General features: G+C 42.2%; 1 protein-coding gene across 3 annotated transcripts in view; it reads right to left on the bottom strand.

Moving 5' to 3' along the window:
* The window catches only part of CNTNAP4 (contactin associated protein family member 4), a 2,124,586-nt gene that overhangs the window by 738,652 nt on the left and 1,364,371 nt on the right, over positions 1 to 21,563 (bottom strand). For all 3 annotated transcript variants that reach the window (XM_069227637.1, XM_069227632.1, XM_069227640.1), the window contains exon 10: positions 14,514 to 14,685. In XM_069227637.1, coding sequence (XP_069083738.1) covers positions 14,514 to 14,685 — 172 coding nt within the window. The remainder of the gene's footprint in view (positions 1 to 14,513; positions 14,686 to 21,563) is intronic.

The following is a 21,563-nucleotide window of genomic DNA, read 5'->3' as shown; positions in this document are numbered from 1 at the left end:
GTACATGAATTACCAAGAGTAACCTCCTTGTTCTGCAATTGCAGATGCAGAAACAATGCATACTCTCTTTAGATTGCGAGGTCCTGCAAGATCGCCAAATCTCAGCCATCATGTTGGCGACAACCTGTGTATAAATACGAGCCATGCCCTGAGGCGTGCACTTGTGATTAGCCCATCTCCTCTGCTCCTAAGCAGCACCAGATGTTTCTGAAACATGGTAGGACAAAATCCACTTGCAGCGTTTGATGTGATGTGGCCTACTTAGTTTCAGAGGGTTTGCACAACGCATTGAATCCTAGTGGCATGGAGTACTTGTTGATGCACACTTGCAATCCTTAAACTAACTTAAACTTTGGTAGAAGTGACTGTTGATATTTGTGAATAACATTGCATATCTTTTAATGTGTGATCTCGAACAGTGGCAGCAGGCACATATTGAAACCTGAGATAGTTAAAATAACATAGCATTCTTTTTGATGTCCAAACTCAAACTTTTGGCAATGGTGCATGTAGCAGCAACAGACTGAATTGTTCACATAACTTAGAAGGTATACAAATTGAGAGCATGTTTCATTTGAACTCAGTCCTGGAGGAGTTATATTGTTTGAATAATGAGTAGACAAATAAAGTGAACAAATGTTTTCTCTTTCATCACACTGACAATTATGAAAATAATATTCCTGGCATAATATGAAAATCATAAGTTTGAACGCCTGATATCAGAGATATTATAAAACTACAATTTGCTCTACATCTTTTAATCTCATTCGGGTAAGGGATGTCTATAGAAGCTTCTATGTTTAAGGGGATATACTCCACAGTTAAGTTAACCCAACACTAATTTACGTACTCCACTGCGTCAGGTCTTCCTCTATGCAGTACCCTCTTTACCATACTTCACCTCATCTCGCCACTCCGATCCTTTGTTGGATATATCTACAGAGTAGGTGCTGCCAGAAGGTGGACATTGGATGGTACTGCTCCTAAGGAACTTGGTCCTGACAACCTTAGAATATTCAGAAGGACAGCCCTGCTGTCTGAAGATCAAATGGGCCTGCTTGCCTTGAACCCAGGATCCCAGAAGTGACTGCAAGGGTCAGTTAGCTGAACTCCTATTTGAGCTACAGTGACACAGCAAGCTACAAGAAACCTCACCTGCAACTGTCCATCTTACCAGCACCAACTGGACCTGCCTCAATCCTTCTGCCTGACTCTGCTGGAGTGAGTCCTGACTCCCAAAAGTGCCCCCTCAGGTCCTGGATTCTTGCCTGGTGTCAGAATGTACTACTGCTACATACAAACAGTAAGAACTGGACTACAGGTGAATTATTTGATGTCATGGTGTCTTTGCTTAAAAAAAGAACCATCCACAATTTCCTTGTGAAAGACTTCACCAAGGGCAATGTAAGAGATGCATTTGACTGCTGATGAGATCTCCCTGGCTCCAGTTTCCAGACTTTACTTATACAGTGAAATTCCCGTCATCAATGACCGTCCCACATTTCCTGCCAGTGCAAAGTTCTGACCAGAGTCTAAAGCAAATGTGCCTTTCTACCAGTGACCATGGCCAAATGACCATGAATGGCTCTCCTGCTTGTTGTGTATTCTTTCCGGACATGGGGACAAAAGCGGTCTAGGAGTGAGGGAAGTAGGTCTTCGTGACAGACTATTTGGGGGGAGCTGCACCCTGCCCTGATTACACTCAAAGGGCCCTGCCGGCATGACACAGAAAGGAACCTGACACCAGGCCTGCCTTTGCCTTTGTCAACCTAGAGAATCTGGAGCTAGGACAAGGAGAAGGGGAAAAAATGAAAAGAACCAGTCTTGGGAATAGGCCAGGAGTTCCCCCACACAAAGGCTGACACCATGTATAAACATGGCACCTTCATAACCTCTCATCAGAATACTCCAGGACCAGAGAGTGATTCAGAATAAGGTCTGCCCTGCTATCTGGAGAAGAAAGATTGTACCTGCTTGCCTTTGACATTGGCTCCCTATAAGTGGCTCCAAGGGGTCATTTGGCTGACTTCCTTTTTGAGCTGCAGGGGCACAACAAACTTCCAGAGGTCACCATACAACTGCAGCTAGCCAGCTCCAACTGGACCTGCCTGGACCGGCCTGGACCGGCCCTTAGCCCTGCTGCTGCCCTGTGCTGGAGTGAGTCATGTATTTTTGCTTAATAAGAAAATGCTAGAAATGATTAATCTAGGGAAATTAATGTGTACGTTTGAAAATGTGCCCACGGAGAGTGGCTACCACAATTCATGACTTTTAATAAAATGACTAAAAATGTGTGAAATAATGAAAATGTGTAATAATAATGTAGTAATGTGTCATATTGAGATGTATAACGTGTGTTTTACATTATATTGTGGAGCTAACTTAGCCAAAGTTGTGGCCTAGTTTTGCCAGGCCTCATGCAGAAGCTGAATAACCGTGCAATGTAGAGACTGACCCAGAAATTTTGAACTGACCCAGAACTGCTCATGTTAATAAAGTCTGCTCAGCTAGAATATTCTTAGTTGAACCGACGAACAGGAGATGATGAAATTAAATTGAAACATGTACTGTGTAGAGTAGATGGAATGTACTTTCCCAGGACTCAAACAATAGAGACACTCACTGGAGAAGAAGATGCAACATTTTCGATACCTGTCAAGCCGGATGATGAGGACATCCTACAGTGAACCAATCAACGAACTGAGAACAGCGTAATATTAGAATTCATAGATTTATAAAATCAGAATTATTGGTTAGGGTAATAACTGGTGATTAACTGACCAATTAGGTATTAGGGTGATGGATTGGGCAACGATGATAAAATGTAATGACAAGGGGGAAGGACAGGAGACGTGAAGGGAGAGCTGATGCAGATGTTAGAAGTCAGAAGATGGGATTCAAGACCTTGTCATTGGGCTCAAACTTCTGAGAGCCTGATGCATTGCTGATCGATTGATGACCTGAAGATGAAGACTGACATTGTTGCTGATCCATTCCGTGGATAGGTAGCTATGACAATGTGACTGAATAACTTTTGTGCCTTTTCTTCTAAGTACCAACTGCGCTGTTTTTATGGTTTTCCTCCTAGTTAGATGTTTTTTTCTAAATTCATGTTCTGAATCGTTTTTTGCATGAAGTCCCATATGCTAATGCTAATCTGGGATAGGTAAGGTTTTCTTATAAGTGAGATGTTGACATATAGAGACAAATGATTGACGGACTGATTTGATAAAATCTGCAATTAATGTTGACATATTCTTTTTTATTGGCTTATGCTGTATCCTAAGAACATATGTTTTCACAAGTTCTAATTAGATTATGTTATTGGTGATCACTAATGAATTAATATTGAGTTGACTGAATACATTTCGAGTTAACCTCATGCATTAGAATTGTAACTAATAGGGAAATAAAACTTGTCAAAACTTATATTGAGTAGTAGTTATTCATGAAATGTTGACACTATTGATTGATGATTAATGTTTTCCTTAGTGGATATAGATTTGTATATTGATTATTGATAGACATCAGTTACTACATGATTAGGATACTCCATGCACATCAAAAGGTTCATCAGCCTATACACGTCCCCTTGTAAGTTTACTTACTAAGGACCGGGCGCGCTAGCACAACTGCAAGGCAGTCTCGTTGAGTCAAGACATGACCGTCTGTGACAACCACCAATGCAAAGCTCCAGCAGGACCGGTTCTTAGCGTCAACAGCAACCATCCAGAATGACCGTCAACATGATGCTCCAGAAACTACCAGTTCTTTGTGCCTAAACATTGATTGTCCACAATACCGGACCCACTTATTGTGCATCCCAAGATCTCCTCGCTATCAATGTGAATGGCAGCTCTTAGCCCAGACTAAAGAAGGTAACTTCTTAGCAGGATGACCTGCTCCCTGTATCCACACTGTGCTTCATCATGGTTGGCCTGAACTGGTCGTGCTGGACTTTACAATGGTCCAGCATGACCAGAAAACCAAAGGTGGAGCTTCCTGCTTTTTGGTCCTATTTTCACATAGAAATGTAAAAACTAATCTCTCCTGTCCTAATGATTGAGGTTTTGTCATTTTGGTATTCTTGGTATTTTATTTACTGTTTATTTTATTTTTTGACATCAACTCTGTTTTACAGAATTAATTTGAGATTTTTCTTCTGGTGTGTTTTTCTTCATTTTATATTATATAAATACTTTCCACATTGCCTCTAAGTTAGGCTATTTGTGCCAAGCTAAAAGAGGGATAAACTCATGTTTATTTAGTAACTTTTGTGGGCACCCAGACAAAGATTGCATTTATTATTGACTGAGGTTTACACTTCTCACAAGTAATAACTTAATTTTGTACATTGATGATCTCAGGTTGATAGCTGTCAGCAGAGGTTTTCGGTGTTGCTCCACTAATGAATCATTCTACTGCCTTTGACACCATTGATCATAGGCTATTACTCCAATTACTAGAAAGCGTGACCATATATAACCATATATAGCCTCTCATTACGAGTTTGGCGTTCAGATGAGTCATATCACGATTTTGACCTGTAGGAACATCGTATTACGACGTTCCTGCCAGTCAGCCTGGCAGGAACAGTGCTGCAGTGTTGGCCTCAGCTTCCTTAAGGGAGATGAGGTGATTACCATAGCACAACAGCGCTTTCAGAATGCGCACCGTCTGCAAAGCAAAAGGTGCGCATTCCAAGAGTGCTGGGCAGGGACATGGTCATGGGCAGTGCAGGGGGCCCCCTATGGCCCCTAGCACTTCCTTTCCACCAGTCTTTTCATGTGGATTAACCTGCCATGAAAAGGCTGCCAGAAAGGGACTCCTGATCAGCAAGGTGGTGCTGAACTCAGCACCGCTGTGGCAGACCACAAGTCCGACCACCGTCAGCCCGTCAGGAACCATGTTCCTGGTGGAGGCGGCGGTCCCCTGGTGGTCTGACTGCTAGGGTCGTAATGTGGCAGTCGGACTGCCTGGAGTGCGGCAGTCAGACCGCCACAGCGAGGTTGGCCATCTCAAGACTGCCAGCTTCATAATGAGGCCCATAGTCTTCCAGTGTCTAAAATTCTTCATCTCAAACAGGAAGCAACAGGTTCAATAAGAGTCATACACATCTTCAAAAACACCACTATGCTGGACAGTCTCGTGTGTGTCAGCTTTGTGACCATTCCCTGGCGTTACTTCAAAAAGAATTCAATGTTATCATCTAGCTTGATGCAGATGACACACCAAAAATGATTATCCTAAAAGATGACCCTGGGAACGTGATGGTGGGTTCAACCCCCACACTGGAACCTGTCAATACCTGTATGAATCAAATCCACCCCAAATTAAATTTATCCAAATCAGTTATTCTTCTTGTTCATAACAAATTGTATAACTGGGACTCCACATAGTGACCCCTTTCAACGGGAAAATGCCCAAACACAGTGCCAGTTGTGGTCCTTGGCCTGATTTCTTATTCTGAAATACATTTTGAGAAGCAAATGGAATATGTCACTAACATCATATATGTGCCCTTACATTTTCTTTCTTTTAGCCACAGAATAATGGTGGCTAAAACTTTGCACAGTCCTAAACTGAATACAGACACTCAGTTCAATTCTGCCCCCAAAAGAAGCATCTATCATCTACAGCAAATACAAAATGTCTGTGTTAAATGTGTTTTCACTTTGAAAAAGTTCCATTCATTTTCTAACCATCTATATCAACTACATTGGTTACCTGTAGCAAATCGTACTATTTCCAATGTGTCGTGCATGAAGTCTGTCATAAAACAGCTCCAACTTTCTTAACAAATAAATTCAGAAATACATTCTCTCTCACAATCTAAAATTGTATACTGAAGCAAACTTTGAAATTTCCTTACGTTCAACAAGTTCAATTGTGCAGTAAACTCCTTTTGGAGGTCCGCAATGAACCATCCATAATTAAATTAAAAACTGGGTAATTTTCCAACAAAAGTGTTTGACTTTGAATCCACAGTTTCTTCTTGTCACTATCTACAGAGTCTGCTGCATTATAAAAATATCCTTTAAAAAGTTATTAGTATCTCTCCTGATTTCTCTCTTAGGGCGTTATTTATGGCCTGGTTTGTGTCGCTCTTGCACCACGCACTGTGGTGCAAGAGCGACTCAAGCCTTAAATGAGATTTGTTAAGCCATGCAAGGTCCCCTTGCATGGCCTTGCCTGATTTCATAAATCTTGAGTAATGTAATGCAACACAAATCGCTGCATTACATTACTCTGAGACAGGGAGGCGTTTCCAGAGGTGTTGCATGGGTGTTTCCTCTCAGCATCCATGGATTATGATGTGTAAACCTGGGAATGTGTGAAAAAGATACATCACCCAAGAGAGGTGTAACAAGGGGATTTATGATTATTTTCCATGTTTTTACCTCTTTCTATGTGTGCTGCATTCTGAAGGGAAAAAAGCCTTGCAGGCTGTTTTTGTGCAGTAATGGGCACCAAAAAACAATCCTGTATGCACCATGGTGTAAGGGTACCTGCATTGGCATTAGGCAGAAAAAAAGGGCGCCAGTAGAGGCGGAAAGGACAGGAATGCACCATATTGGATAAATATGGAACATTCCTGTCCTTTCCCTGTGATGCAGCGCAGCAAGATGACTTGCTGCACTGCCCTGTGCCACAAATCCCATAAATCTGGGCCTTAATGTTTTATTTTTACTCTAGCAGTTTGATCTCTACTAGACAATGAGAATGCTAGAATCTTCCAGTGGCTGCTTTCAATTTAAGGTTCTGGTATTTCCAATTTCATTTATTTGTACTTTGATTTGTACTTTGATTTGTTGTCTCTTCGATAAAGAAAAAGAAGTATTGCGTCAGGACGTGTGCAGAGCACCATGCAATATGATTGGTGGACTTTGTGTGACATCATAGAAAAAACACTAATGTATATGCTGTGTATTACTGTGGAACTTTTCCTTTCATGTTTTATTCTGTTTACTATTATTTACTGCTAGAAAATTTGCAGTAATTAAAAATATCATAATATTTGCCTCGCGACCAAATTTGCAGTAATGAAAAATATCATAGTATTTGCCCCGCTACCATATTGCAGAATAGAAACCTGTCCTGCCAGGCAAGGAGTTTTGCTGTGAGTTTGTATTGTCGAATCTGTGCAAAGGATCTCATTTTATTTTGTGCACAAAATTCTTTACCTATTCATATCAGAAGCCTGCAATAATACAAGCAAGGAATCAAAAGCAGATTGCCTCATCTAGAGTATGGTAGGGCAGCTCCCTTTCCGTCAGGGTGACAGGGGTCATTACATTTGCTATCTTTTACATTTGCTACATTGTTTGGCTATCACCCACCATATTTAGATATCTATGCGAGCCTTGCAGAGACCTCTGTGCCACTGGATCTCTTCTGAAGGCACTGACAGTTTCGTGAACAACTATTTAGAAATTTTCAAAAAAGTGCTTCAGTCAGTGACTCAGCAAACAGTTGTATTTTCCAGAAATAAACTCCCTTGGCTTTTGAAGGGCACAACACCACCCATTCGAAACAGGGTGAACTGTCGGATCTACTCGCATAGCCGGTGTGGGTTTTCCAACAGTATTTCCAGTGTGGGGGCAGAGTAATAGTAATAATAGTGGTAATAATAATAACAATAATAATAATTAATAATAATAAGTAGTTTCTAAAGCACACGCTTTCCTAAGAAGGCATCTTGGCGCTGAGCTTAACGATCCTATTTCCCAACTAGACACAAAATTACAAGGTGAACAATCAGGCTTTGAGTAACTTTCTAAATTGACTGTGGTCAGAAGTTCACCTTAAAGAGATTAGCATGCTATTCTAGATGTGGGCCACCGGTACAGAGAATGTTCTGCTGCCCTCCTGAGAAAGTCTACATTTTAGCAGCAACAAAACCTTAGCCTCAGAGGAATGCAGATAATGGATAGGGCAATAACTATTAAACCTGTCCGGCAAATAAACAGGGCCAACCTCATAGAAAGTCCTGTGGAAAATGTACAGAGAGCTGAAAAGAACTCGTTTAGCCACAGGAAGCAAATACAGTTTTGTAGAGCAGTAGCGACCAAAGAGGCTTCTGGATGGGAGAGGGCACGCAGCTGTATTTTGAATAATAGAGAAATGCTTGATCATATAGTTGGGAGAGCCAAGGAGCAAGAGTTCCCATAGTCTAACTGACTAAAGGTAGCTTCAACAATCAGTGATCTGTTTTCGGCAGGAAGGTGCATTATTATCTTCCAGAGCACTTTGAGGAATGAGAAGCATGTTGATGTCAACCTGTTTGCGTAGGACACCAACAGCAACTCACTGTCAAAGATACACCCTAAGCTCCTAACAGCAGACGATCCCACTGATGGAAAATCAAAAGAGGTCAGAAGCCTGAGGGGAGAGCACAAGTGATCCTGTTTGCCGTGCAACAAAGATCCTCAGCTTCATCCTCATTAAACTTGAGGGTGTTCGAGGTCAGCCACTTACTCATTTTGTGCATGCAATGATGGAAGTGCTCACACAGAACAAGGGCTACCAAGTCCACTGCTATTACAAGTTAAGTAACATCCGCATAATTCTCACTGAAGACTACCCCGACTGTGGAGTAGATGAGCTACTGGCTAAACTAAATATTAAACAGCGTGAGATTCAGTGCTGAGCCCTGAGGAACACCCTGTTCCCAGTGACGGAATTCAGAGCGAAACAGCAGAAGATGAATCACCTGAGCTCTATTGTCAAGATAGGAAGCACGCCACTTTAAAGCGGTGCCCTCAATCCAATTATCGGTGAGCCTAGATATCAAGATTTTATGGGAGATTGAATTGAAAGCAGCTGACTGATTTAACAATACTATGGTCACAAACTTGCCTGTGGGTACTCTGCCATGTAAATGACAGAGCACCCTCTCAAGCAAACTCTACATCAGGACCATAATGTTATTGCTAAACACACTTACTATGTACATTTAACATCCATCACAATAAACATCGCCTGACCTGATGTAAATCTTCAGAGTTAGTTTCGACATTGCGGATATACTGACTTTCCATGATGCAAATTAAATATGTTCCTGTATCATGGTATTAGAATACTCCTGGAATATATAAGTTAGCTTTAAGGGGCTCTAATATTAATATGAAATAATATCTCTTTGTTTTGCATATTGACTGGGGATGGGCAATCTGCTAACACAACTTACCTTCTCGTTCTTACTAAGTTAAGACATTTAAGTCCATCTGCTTGGCTAGATGAAGGCATCTCTTTTCATAGTTTCTCATCAGATTTTACGCTTTTCTCCAGGGACCTGCATACTGCAAGAAGCAGCCTGCCAATTAGGAGCGTGCATGTCAGATACAGACCCAAGGCAACGGGCAGATGTCTCCGGTGAATCTCGGAAGCTTAGCATCCTTCCTTCACGTGCAAGAATAAATGAGACCTGCCGTAAGTATTAGTCCCTGAAGCATGAGGTTTTGACATAACAATCGCATTCTCAGACCCATTTTCTTAAATGGACATGTTTCCAACATAGAGCTACTCGCTCGGGGGGATCGTCGTTTGCACATAGAATCTATGCTCTGACTCTTAGACACTTTGTAATAGCATTCTGGTTAGGTTGTGGTTCATCAACTTTTTCATCGCGTCAATGTACAGCGAGCGCATGTAAGTCATTGTTGCAGGGCTAACTCTTAAACAAGGCGGGACTGGTCATTCTGACACTGGCATTTTCCAGCTGGGCCGCTGGATCATCGGCTGCTTTCAGAGCAGGATGAGCTACCTATACCTGTCATTGGCATCATTCTCCCCATTCTAGTCATTGTCTTCACCAGTGTGGGCTGATTCGAACATTTTTGCCAGCGCTAATGTTGGCTTTCAGTCCGTTCCTGCTTTTAATGACCAACAGTACGTATTTAATAAAATGTCCTTTGGTATTGTTAGAGTTTAGAGCCCTCTCTATTGTTGAAAATGAAATCGTAATACCTAAGATTATTTTCTAAAGTTTAATATCCCTCATTGGTGTATGGTAAACATTAATCTGATTATTGTCACATTTTCTACATAGACAGTAACACAGATTGAGATAGAGCTCGGACAAAGCACCGCAGGTCTGAGGACGAGAGCAGGGCTGGCTTTAGGATGATGCCACTGCCACTAGGTGCTGATCTGGAGGGGGGATAACTATGTTTAGCAATAACTTAAGATTTAAAGGCACCTGCTGCAGAATACTTTGTGTGTCCAGCTTTCAGGCAGCAATAAAATGTCAAGATTACTCTTGCGATTAATGATCCTGCTAGAGAGAGAGATCTTTAGTTTAGTGGCAGTTTTGACTTGCCATTAAGTAGCGCTGAGGGTTAATAACCCTGCTGCAAAGAACAGATCTGTATTTTATGTGGCTATCAAAATGGAGATAAGCCAGCCTTCACCAGCGCTATAAAACAAATTAAATGTATATGAGAGAGTGGCTATGGATAGATGAGGGGCACTTTTGCCAGGTGGTAGTGAGGGAATCCGAGGAGGAGGTCATGGGGGCACCAAAAAACGATTGTTGCACCCAGTGGTACTAAAGCCAGCCCTGCACCAGAGTGTGTCTATTCTCAAGAGTGTGCATTCAATAAAGCCCCAGATAATTAATGTAGATGCAGTCCTAATATTTTTTCAATTTAAATCTTAGTACTAGCTGTAACTGTTCATCTTTTTTTTTTAAATAAAAGAGTGTTCTACTTTCAGTTATTCACTAATTACAGTTCTATTTTCATTGAGGATGCTGTCTGACATCATGATATTTTCCTTTCATTAACGTTGGTTACAGGAGCTTGAAGGTGTCGCTGGTGGTGACTGCAGATTAGTTCAAATTGTAAAATACTCAAATACCTTTTCCAGTAAGATAGTAAGCTCTTAATGTAGACTACTGGCCGTGCATAGAATACAATCATAGTTGAATGTGTGAAAACGTTGAATGCTGTCAAGAACGTTACAGGGCCTCCTATGGTTTTCAAGCTTTTGTCAAACACCTAGTATGCCAATGTTCAATGACATCCATGTTTTTGCTGTTGCCTTGTTTCCCAACATTGACCTGATTTCAGATCTTTTTTGTAAAATTGCATGTTTTTGTGACTATCGATAATGCAAAAAATGCTGTATTCTCTTTCCATTAAGCATTATTCGCCTTCACTTGCTATTCACTTCCTGGGCCAGGGAGCGCAGTCCAGTGTTCAAGCTATGGGATTGGACAAGTGTGCTGCACTGTAGTTTTAGAATCCAGATCATGGCACAATAGAACTTAATTGAAAGAAACTACATAGCCCTTGACCATAATGACATCACAGCATCACAGGTAGAGACATCATGAAATTTCCCAGGACGACATGTCAGATGACCTTAACCCTGATGACATCTCAAAGAGTGACAGTGCTGATGTTTCATAATAGTTGCATTATTAAGATAACACAACACAAGCCATACACATGTCTATATGTCACATATATTAGAGTGAAGATATGATCTTTAAAAGCTCTAGGGCATAATACTAGCTCTGAGTTTTAGCAGGCAACTGAAGCAAGTGAGCTACACCTCTTCTAAGAGGGTTTGGGGGTCCTGTCCCAGAGAAAGGTTTGAAAAGAAATGGGATTCAATAATGCATTTTGAAGCACAACGTTCACATACATTTGTTAAAAATTCATAGACTCTAAAGGGGCACTCCTTAAATATTCAAGTCCTTTTATAGTGTGCTAAGCCAATGAATCCTGAACGTTTTCAGGAGTTGATCCAACTGTTTCAAAATGTGCTGTTGGTGCACAATTTGCCACAAAGTACCTCCATTGTGTCAGGGTCAGCATTTTCACATGGGTGCCTTCTTAGGTCAAACATTACATACATAATACCAGAGGCAGAATGCTGCCATTATTGCAATTCACATACTATGGATAACTCTTATGTCAAAAATTACATCAGTATGTCAGATCCAACATCCTGTCAAGATTGCCCCCCTTTCATGTGCCACAGTTCTCCTCCCTCATGATAATAATTACCTCCAAACTGAAATGTGCCAGGAGCACCATTTCCTCAAGAACGCCAGTTCCAGCATTTTTCCACAGGGATCCCAAATGCCAAAAGATTACCACTGGTATCCCAGTACTAGTATTTTACCATTATGTCAAGAACAACCTCCAGTACCAATTACCTCCAGTGTGCCGGTACCAGTATGTTTTCACTATGCCAAGAATTACCTCTAGTCTGTCAGTATTTTGTCACAGCTGCCTGTCATGTAAATGATCTCCAGTGCCCGTATTTTGCATTGGATCCCTCCATAATACAATAATTACCTCCACAATGCTAGAGCAAATGGCACAGACTCACAAGCAACATTCTCACTCACACTCCCTCGGTCCACCACCCCCTGGATCCACCACATTCTCATTCAGACTCACTTACATTCACTCACACTCATTCACATGTTCATTTTCACTAGGTTGCACTCACTCATTCATTGTCACTCACATTCTGGCACTCACTTTCACTCCCTCCCTAATAATATCTATCACTTTTTATCACTCACTGTGACGCATACATTCTCACTCATTCATGCTCACTTTAATTCACTCTTACTCTAGCTTTAAAATATGTCCAAGGCCCACCACTACAGTCTGAATGCAGTATCACCAATTCAACTTGGGAATAGAACCCCCTTGCCAAGTCTTAAAATCCCTTTTTATTGCATTAGGCCGCCCCTAATGTAGGCCCTAGGTAGTCCATAGGGCAGGGTGCATTGTGATTGAAAGGTTGGACATGTACTTTTAAGTTTTACATGTCTGGAAGTGAAAAACTCTTAAACTCGTTTTTCACTGCTATGAGACCTACCTGTTCAATAGGATAACATTGGGTTGCATTATTACATTTAATAATTGATAACTTTTGATAGGGACAGATAAGCATTTGATATTTAGTATCAATTACATTGTAATTAAAAATCCTATTTTTTGGCAATTACACTTTTAGAAAGTTGCCATTTGCCTGCCTTTAGCCATTTGGTGCCTGTCCTAGGTCAGGACTGGGTGTAGCTGGGAAGTTAGACTTTGTGAATTACTCTCAGATGTCACATGATAGATGAGTTAGGTGTGACTGAGTGGGCCATGAGCTGGCAGGGTGCGGGGGAGCTGGACACAGCCCCAATTGCAACTGAATAGCCTGTGCTCTACCTTCAAACAAAGGGTTTGTCAGCACTACCTTGTTCCTGCAGTCAGGGCAGGGGAGTTAAGAAATTCTAAGCATTTCAAAAAGAAACTCCTACAAACCTCCTCTACTTCAAGGAAGGCACCAGGTTCACTCTCTGGATCTTCTCGCCAGCCCAAATCCTATTCAGCAGTCCTTCACTAAAGGGGTAACCGGCCTTTGGAACCCTCGTTGGCTACAGTCTTCTGCTTTGCCCGCTGGAAAGTGACTGAGTCCGAACTTAGAAATTTTCACCACAACTTGGTCCAGCTGCTCCCCGATGATGACGTTCCCTCCTCAGGCACCACCTGCAGCCTTGCCCACTGAAGTTTTCCTTCTCAAGCCTTTTTCTTCAAAATTACTTCTAAGCCCGAAGGTAAGTTACTTGCCGAAGTTACTTCTTGTTTACAACCCATGCTCCATTGAAGTCGGACCTATTTTTCAACTGTGACATGGCTTCGTGTGACTAGATGTCCGCTGCTGCAGCTTTGATCTTTTAGGGACTAGTTTTCCCCAAAAAAGCCTTAAAAAATTCACAACTCCGGTTCTACTGATTACATTTTTGTCATTTTTGGTGTCATATAATTTTTCTAAACTGGTGTGGATTTTTTTCTGCTGTGTTTTCACTTTGTTACGTTTTGTGTGTTGCATAAATACTTCACACATTGTTCCTAAGTGAAACCTAACTGCTTTTTGTGCCAAGCTGCCCAGGGTTAAGCAGAGGATAATTTTGTGACTTTTTGTTGTTCACCTTTCCAAGGATTGTGGCTGGTGCTTGAACAGGGATCACCCCCCGCCCATTTAACCAACTCTCGCGAACGTATGCAAAAATGGAATAGTGTACAATGCTATCCTGCAAGGCTGTAGCTTATTGGAACGTGTTGCTTGCAGAAGCCTTATGTTGTAAATTGAAAACTAGGAGAAAGCTGTGAACACAGATGAAATACCCAGAAAAAAAGGTAGATGTGTTATTACAATAGGTGTGGGCAGTTAGGCTTGCTTTCTGCTGAGCAAAAAATTCAAAACTGATTTGTTTGTTACCTTGGTGTCTTATGTCCCCATTCCGAATTCGGCTTGTGAGATTGGGAAATAATGAATATGAACTCTTTGTTTTCCCTTATTCCAAGAAGTAAATATTTCCCCATGCAATATCTGAGAGGTTTTCCCTGGTAATAATTGTGTGGTAGAAATTGCCAGTTCTGTGTATGTTTTTTTCCACAAAACTTCAAATCCTGATTTGTTTTGGCAAGCCTTAAAAGTTTCAGGCCCACTTGTAATGTGGGCTAAGAGGTAAGCTATGAGATGAAGGTCCTTACCTGTCAATGATGTTGCAGAGGTCTAGCTGCAAGCCGCTGAAATTCCCCACAATGTTTTGCTGCACTGAGATTAGATCAACAGCTTTTCCACCAATCGTGATTAACCTCATGCATCCCTGAAATCCATCAACCAGACTTTTACAATCTGAAGAACTACTATTGGTAGGGCAACCTGAAATCAGGAAAAAATATACACTATTTGTAGCAATGCAAGTAATTTAGCATTATTTACAAAATAGATTAAATATTTAAGTTATTTTATACATCACCAAATACTTTGATTTACAAACAATTAATTAATTGCACCTGCTAAATTGCAACTCAGAGAAACTGAATTTTATTGAGTGTGATACGTATTGTACCAATTAGCAGCCAAATCATGGTGAAAGCCAGAGACATTTTAGGTTTCATAATATGTCTTTGATTAGAGCTGACAGGATTAGGGTGTGCGTGTTGCAGCAATATAACATTCAAAGCCCACTTTGGTGATCAATGTAATAAAACAAAAAACTAGTATGCATTCTATATTGTTAAAGTCTTCCATCATTGATAAAACAGTTGTCTTGGTTATCCATCATTGACATATTACAAACACATTATGCCCATAGCAAGACATGTGCCAGGTAGGAAGGAAACATAGGAAACCCATTGCCAGCAAATCCCTTTGGTGACTCTAAGGTGCCTATGAGTGTGGGATGGTCGACTGTATCAAAGGGAAATAAGATGTCCCTCAATAATAGGTCTAAAGGTCATCTTTATACCTGGTCAACAAGGCATCATATATTATGTGTAAAGTATTAGTCTCCATGCTGCTGCAAGAGCAGAGGTCAGACTGGTAGGTGTTGAGTAGATGGTTATCACTGATGTGATCTTGAAGTTGAACAAAAACTGTGTTTTTTAAGGATCTTGCTAATAAATGGCATGCCAGTTATGGATGGGCTTGTAACTGGCACGGCCCTCATGGTTTAGTGTAGGTTTCTTTAAAAGTGGAAAGTTCTGGGCTATCTTGAGAATTTCTAGGCAGATGGCTTGAGTGAGGAAGACAGTGGCAATGGCAATGGCAAGAGTTAAAGCTAAGTAAAGCTTGTGAAGATTGGAGCTATAATAGGGTTTACTAGAACATGTGAATGTGACATATTTTTAGTTTTTTTTTATTCTAGCCATTAATACACCTCTATCAAAGATAACTCCTCCTTTATTTTTGTTTAGTTGAGAATACATATTTTGGTTTGTTTTGCAAAATATTGTTATTGATAGACTAATTAAGATAATGTTATAATACAGATTAGTTGATATCAGCACCAGATTAGGCAAACAATGAGGATGGTATGGGGAAAGTATGGGAAAGTTAGCACAGATCCTTTTTGTGATGGCCATGCATGACTTACAATGTACTTAAAGCTGTGCGACCCGTGGGTCAAACAGGATGATTGACTATTGACTACAAGGGGAGATGAACATGACCAGGAACAAATAAAATGGTATCAGTACATTTCCTTGTATTACAACAGAAAAGCAATACATTACAATTTAAGTGTGTGATATATGGTAAAGAGAGAGAGTGAGTGAGAAAGCGGGGGAGAGTAAGAGGGAGCAGAAGCCAGTGTACTCCATCCTATCAATTCCCAAGATACAAAGGGCCGTATTTATACTCTGGTTGCGCCGAATTTGCGTCGTTTTTTTCGACGCAAATTCGACGCTAAACTAACGCCAACTAACGCCATATTTATACTATGGCGTTAGAGGCGAATAGCGCCAAAGTTCCCGGAATGTGCGTCATTTTTTAGCGTGAACCCCTTCCTTGCGTTAATGATATGCAAGGGAGGCGTTCCCGTCTAAAAAATGACTCCCAGGCCTTTACGTGGTATTTATACTCCCGGGCAAAAGAGACGCCCGGGAGTGGGTGTTGCTAAAAACGGCGCATTTGCGCCGCTTTTTAACGCCTGGGTCAGGCATGGCGTTAAGGGACAAGTGGGCTCAAAATGAGCCCAGAGTGCCCTCCCCTGCCCCCAGGGACCCCCCCTGCCACCCTTGCCCACCCCAGGAGGACACCCAAGGCTGGACGGACCCACCCCAGGGACATTCAGGTGAGTATTTTTTTTATTTTTTTTTAATAATTTTTGGTGGCATAGGGGGGCCTGATTTGTGCCCCCCTACATGCCACTATGCCCAATGACCATGCCCAGGGGACAGAAGTCCCCTGGGCATGGCCATTGGGCAAGGGGGCATGACTCCTATCTTTACAATGATAGGAGTCATGTTGATGGGGGATGGGCGTCGAAAATAAATGGCGCAAGTCGGGTTACGACGATTTTTTCGACGTAACCTGACTTGCCCCATTTTAAGACGCCCATGCGCCATTTTCCCCCTACGCCGGCGCTGCCTGGTGTACGTGGTTTTTCTCGCGCACACCAGGCAGCGCCGGTCTGCTTGCGCCGGCTAACGCCATTCAATAAATACGGCGCCCGCATGGCGCTGCAGAATGGCGTTAGCCGGCGCAAAACTTTTTGACGCTAAACTGCGTTAGCGCAGTTTAGCGTCAAAAAGTATAAATATGGGCCAAAATGTGATCCCTCAGTTCAACTCTCTAGTGAGTCTTTGCCAATTATTATAAGGGTTTTAATGAAGAAGTGTGCAAAGTGGGAAATGTTATTGTTATGTAAATACCTATTTGGTGTTAAGGTATGGCTTTCTTTTCTCTAGGAACTATGGAATAAATCTATTACTCAGCTTTGCTAATTAAATTATACCTTCTGAGAGATAATATAATGACTATTTACAAGCACTATGGGAGTAAAATTATGCAGCTCTCATGATCGTAACACCTTGGTTATTACAGACTCAGGTGGTCATTCTGACCGCGGGCGCCAGAAGACCGCCAGTGCTGGTGATTTTCCAACCACCATATTATGAGTACTGAAGGATTTCCGACAGAATTCGGGTGGAAATCCTTCAGCAGTCGTGCTGGTGGTCGGCAGCGCAGCAGTCGCTCCCCAGCCGTCACCACCACGCCACAAGGACTCCGCTTGCCGTATTATGATCAGTAATACTGCGAGGTGGTGTCCTGATGGCGGGGCACTGCCAACAGTAGAAGTGCATGTTCCCGTTTTCTGGAGGACGACCTTCCCGCCAGACAAGGTAAGTTGATCACATAACAGGAGACGGGGATGGGAGGTGGGGGTTGTTGTGTGTGTGTTTGTGAATGTAAGTGTGCATGCATATGTGAATGTAAATGTGTATGTATGTGTGTATGCATGTGATTGTTGAAGTGAGTGAATGTTGGTATGTTTGTGTGAATGCATGTCTGTTGGTGCGAGTGAATGTGTGTATGTATGCATGATGGTGATACGTGGGCATGTATGTGGGGAGGGTGGTGCTGTTGGAAGGGTGAGTGGGGGAGGGGTGTGCTGTTTTGGAAGGGTGGTGGGTGGAGATGCTGCCGATGACAGGAAAGGAATTTCCTTATGCCGGCAGCCTTTCTGGCAGGGGTTTCGTGGAGGTGCTACCGGTGCAGAAATCCTGGTGGACAGGTGACTCCTAATACCGCTGGTAGTCTTCAGTGGACCACCGGGTTGGAGAAGCTGATCTCCGGCCCGGCTGTCCTGCCACCCTGGCGGTACCAGCAGGCATGTGCCGGTTTGGCAGAGGCCAAACTGCCACACTTGTAATGTGGTGGTCTTCCCTGCTCGCCCATCGGCAGTGACCTGGAAGTCTTCGGCCAGGGTCGAAATGACCACCTCATTGTGGGATTATAGGCAACATAATCCCAAACAGTATAAAAGTATTTTCATTTAGCTCATAGATGTCAAATTCTTCAGTAATGTACAGATAATTTATGTATTTTTCCCAGTCACTGCAGACTTAAGTTAAAGCTTTGCGTATCACAGATAATTTTTTCATTGTTTACAGACCTACTCTGAGATCATGTATGTGTCTCCTCTGTGTACTACGGGGGGAATTCCATGTAGCTCTCAGGATAAATAATTGTTTGGATATTTATGCACCTATCCTGCCCTGAGGTAAAATTTATCACGTCTCAGAATTAAAAAAGCATAAGCATGTAACTTTAAGGCTGTTGATGCTGTGGTTATTTCCCTTTTATGGATAGCCTCGTCACTGAAGCCATCTTGGATTGTGATCACATTTGATTATGGAAAAATTGTCACATATATGGTTGACTTCCACAGTGAGAAAAACATAAAATAGAAGTTTTTCACAATATCCGTAAAATGTTTTTATGTATATGATTTTAGAAATGCCTAGTGTATTGTAGAAACATTCTTATGGGGGGGAGGGGCTATGTTTGGGTGGGGAACACAACAATAGGTAGAGCGGGAGTATGGTGGAAAGGGGAACCTCTTACAACTTCTTACAATACCTTGAAGATGACCCTGTTAATATGTGTTACTCCACTGGATTATGTCTGCATGAACTTCCCTTGATGTTTGTAAACTCCACAAGCCTCAGGAGTCTGATGTATATTTACACAAACACACACACAATCTGCTGCAAGACTGTAATAAAAACATTCTGTATGTTTTACCATGGACTTTAAACCAGTAGCCAATTTAAATTTGTCAGACACAACCTTGTTCCATATAAGGTGGAAACAAAGACTAAGGGCCTGGCCTAGTTCTTGGTGGAGGGAAACGCTCTATCACAAACGTAATGGATACCCCGTCCACATTATTATGATCCCGGTATTTCCTATGGCGATCACATTATGGCAGACGGGATATCTGTAATTATTGTGAAAGAGTATTCCATCTGCCACAATGTGAATGAGGCCCTCAGTCACCTACATTGTTTACTTGCAATAAACATTAAATAAAAATTGTAACAATCACTTTAAAACATTTCATCAGTGGTTATATCTTAAAAGACACTTGTATCCATGTATGTGTTTCAATAATAACACTTTGGTGGTCATTACAACCCTGGCGGATGGTGTTAAAGTGGCGGTAAGACCGACAACAGGCCGGCGGTAAACAAATTGGAATTACGACCATGGCGGAAACCGCCAACAAAGACAGCCACTTTAACACTCCGACCGCCACGGCGGTGCAAACAAACAACGCGGCGGTCACCACCAACAGACAGGCAGAGGACAAAGTACCGCCCACAGTATCACAACCTACCAATCCGCCACCTTTTCCGGGGTGGATTCACCGCGGACAAAAACACGGCAGAAACAGGACTTCGAAGGAAAAACGCTCACCTCTACACACCCCACAAGGAATCCGGAGGCCATGGAACCAGAGCTGCAGATCCTGCCAGCCCTTATCTTCTTGCTCCTCTACCAGGAGCACGAACGCCAGTGGCGAAGACCATGGTGAGTACTGCACCTACGACACAGGGGAGGGGGGAGGGAAAAAACAGGGACACACACATGCAACACGCAACACCCTCAACCCCACCCTCACCCACCTCAACACACACACTAATACAGCATGATACATTACAGTTAAACCCACTAACCCCCCCGGAAGAATGCAAAGACAAAAGAATATAGGGCCTTATTTATACTTTTTGGTGCAAAACTGCACTAAGGCAGTTTTGCCCCAAAATGTTTTGCACCGGCTTGCACCATTTTTTAGCACCAGCTGGGCACCATATTTATGGAATGGTGCAAGCCGGTGCAAAGGGTAGGCTAGCTTAAAAAAAAATGACGTTAGGCAGTTTTGAGTAAAAATAAATGATTCTGACCAGATTAACATCATTTTTTGACGCTAAGGGGCATATTTATACTCTGTTTGCACTGAATTAGCGTCATTTTTTTAAACTCTAATTCAGTGCAAAACTAACTCCATATTTATACTTTGGTGCTAGACCCGTCTAGCACCAAATTTATGGAGTTAAAGTCATTTTTTGGAAGTGGAAACCTACCTTGCCTTAATGAGATGCAAGGTAGGCGTTCCCGTGCAAAAAAATGACTCTATGGCCTTAACACCATATTTATACTCCCATGTAAAAATGGTGCAAGGGAGGGAGGAGGGGTCAAAAAATGGGGCAAAGCTTGCTTTGCCCCATTTTTTAAGACCTGGGTCAGGGCAGGTGTTAGGGGACCTGTGGCCCTATTTCCATGGTGGAACACCATGGAATAAGCCCAGAGGTGCCCTCCCTAGGCCCTAGGGGCACCCCCACCCACACTAGAGGGACTGCGAGGATGGGGGACCCCATCCCAGGTAAGTACAGGTAAGATTGCATTTTATTTTTGAAAGTGCCATAGGGGGCCCTGAAATGGGCCCCCATACATGGCACCGGGTGCAATGGCCATGCCCAGGGGAACCCTGTCCTCTGTGCTGGCCTCTGGGATGGTGGGCATGACTCCTGCCTTTTCTAAGGCAGGAGTCATGTGGCATGGTAGGTTTAGCACCATAAAATGACGCTAATCTGGTTAGAGTCATTTTTATTTTACTCTAACCTGCCTAAAGCCATTGTTTGGTGCTAAACTCTCTTCTTCCATACTGCCAGCCCCGCCCGACTAAAGTCATTTTTTAAAACTCTAGCCTACCCTTTGCACCGGCTTGCACCATTACATAAATATGGTGCCCTGCTGGTGCACAGAAATGGTGCAAGCCGGTGCTAAACTTTTTGGCGCAAAACTGAGTTAGTGCAGTTTTGCAGCAAAAAGTATAAATAAGGGGCAATATTTTGTAAGTTTGCGCCACGTTTGTGTCATAAAATGACGTTAATGCGGTGCAAAAAAAGTTTAAATCAGGGCCTTGGTGCTAGATGGGTCTAGCACCAAAGTATAAATATGGAGTTAGTTTTGCACCGAATTAGAGTTAAAAAAAATTACACTAATTTGGTGCAAAGAGAGTATAAATATGCCGCAGAGTATAAATATGCCCCTAAATATGGCGTTAAGGCCATAGAGTCATTTTTTGCACGGGAACGCCTACCTTGCATCTCATTAAGGCAAAGTAGGTCTCCACTTTCAAAAAATGACTTTAAATCCATAAATTTGGTGCTAGAGGGGTCTAGCACCAAAGTATAAATATGGAGTTAGTTTTGCACCGAATTAGAGTTAAAAAAAATGACACTAAT

This window comes from Pleurodeles waltl, chromosome 1_1, assembly GCF_031143425.1.
Source record: "Pleurodeles waltl isolate 20211129_DDA chromosome 1_1, aPleWal1.hap1.20221129, whole genome shotgun sequence".
Taxonomy (NCBI): domain Eukaryota; kingdom Metazoa; phylum Chordata; class Amphibia; order Caudata; family Salamandridae; genus Pleurodeles; species Pleurodeles waltl.
This window is presented reverse-complemented; position numbering and strand designations above follow the sequence as displayed.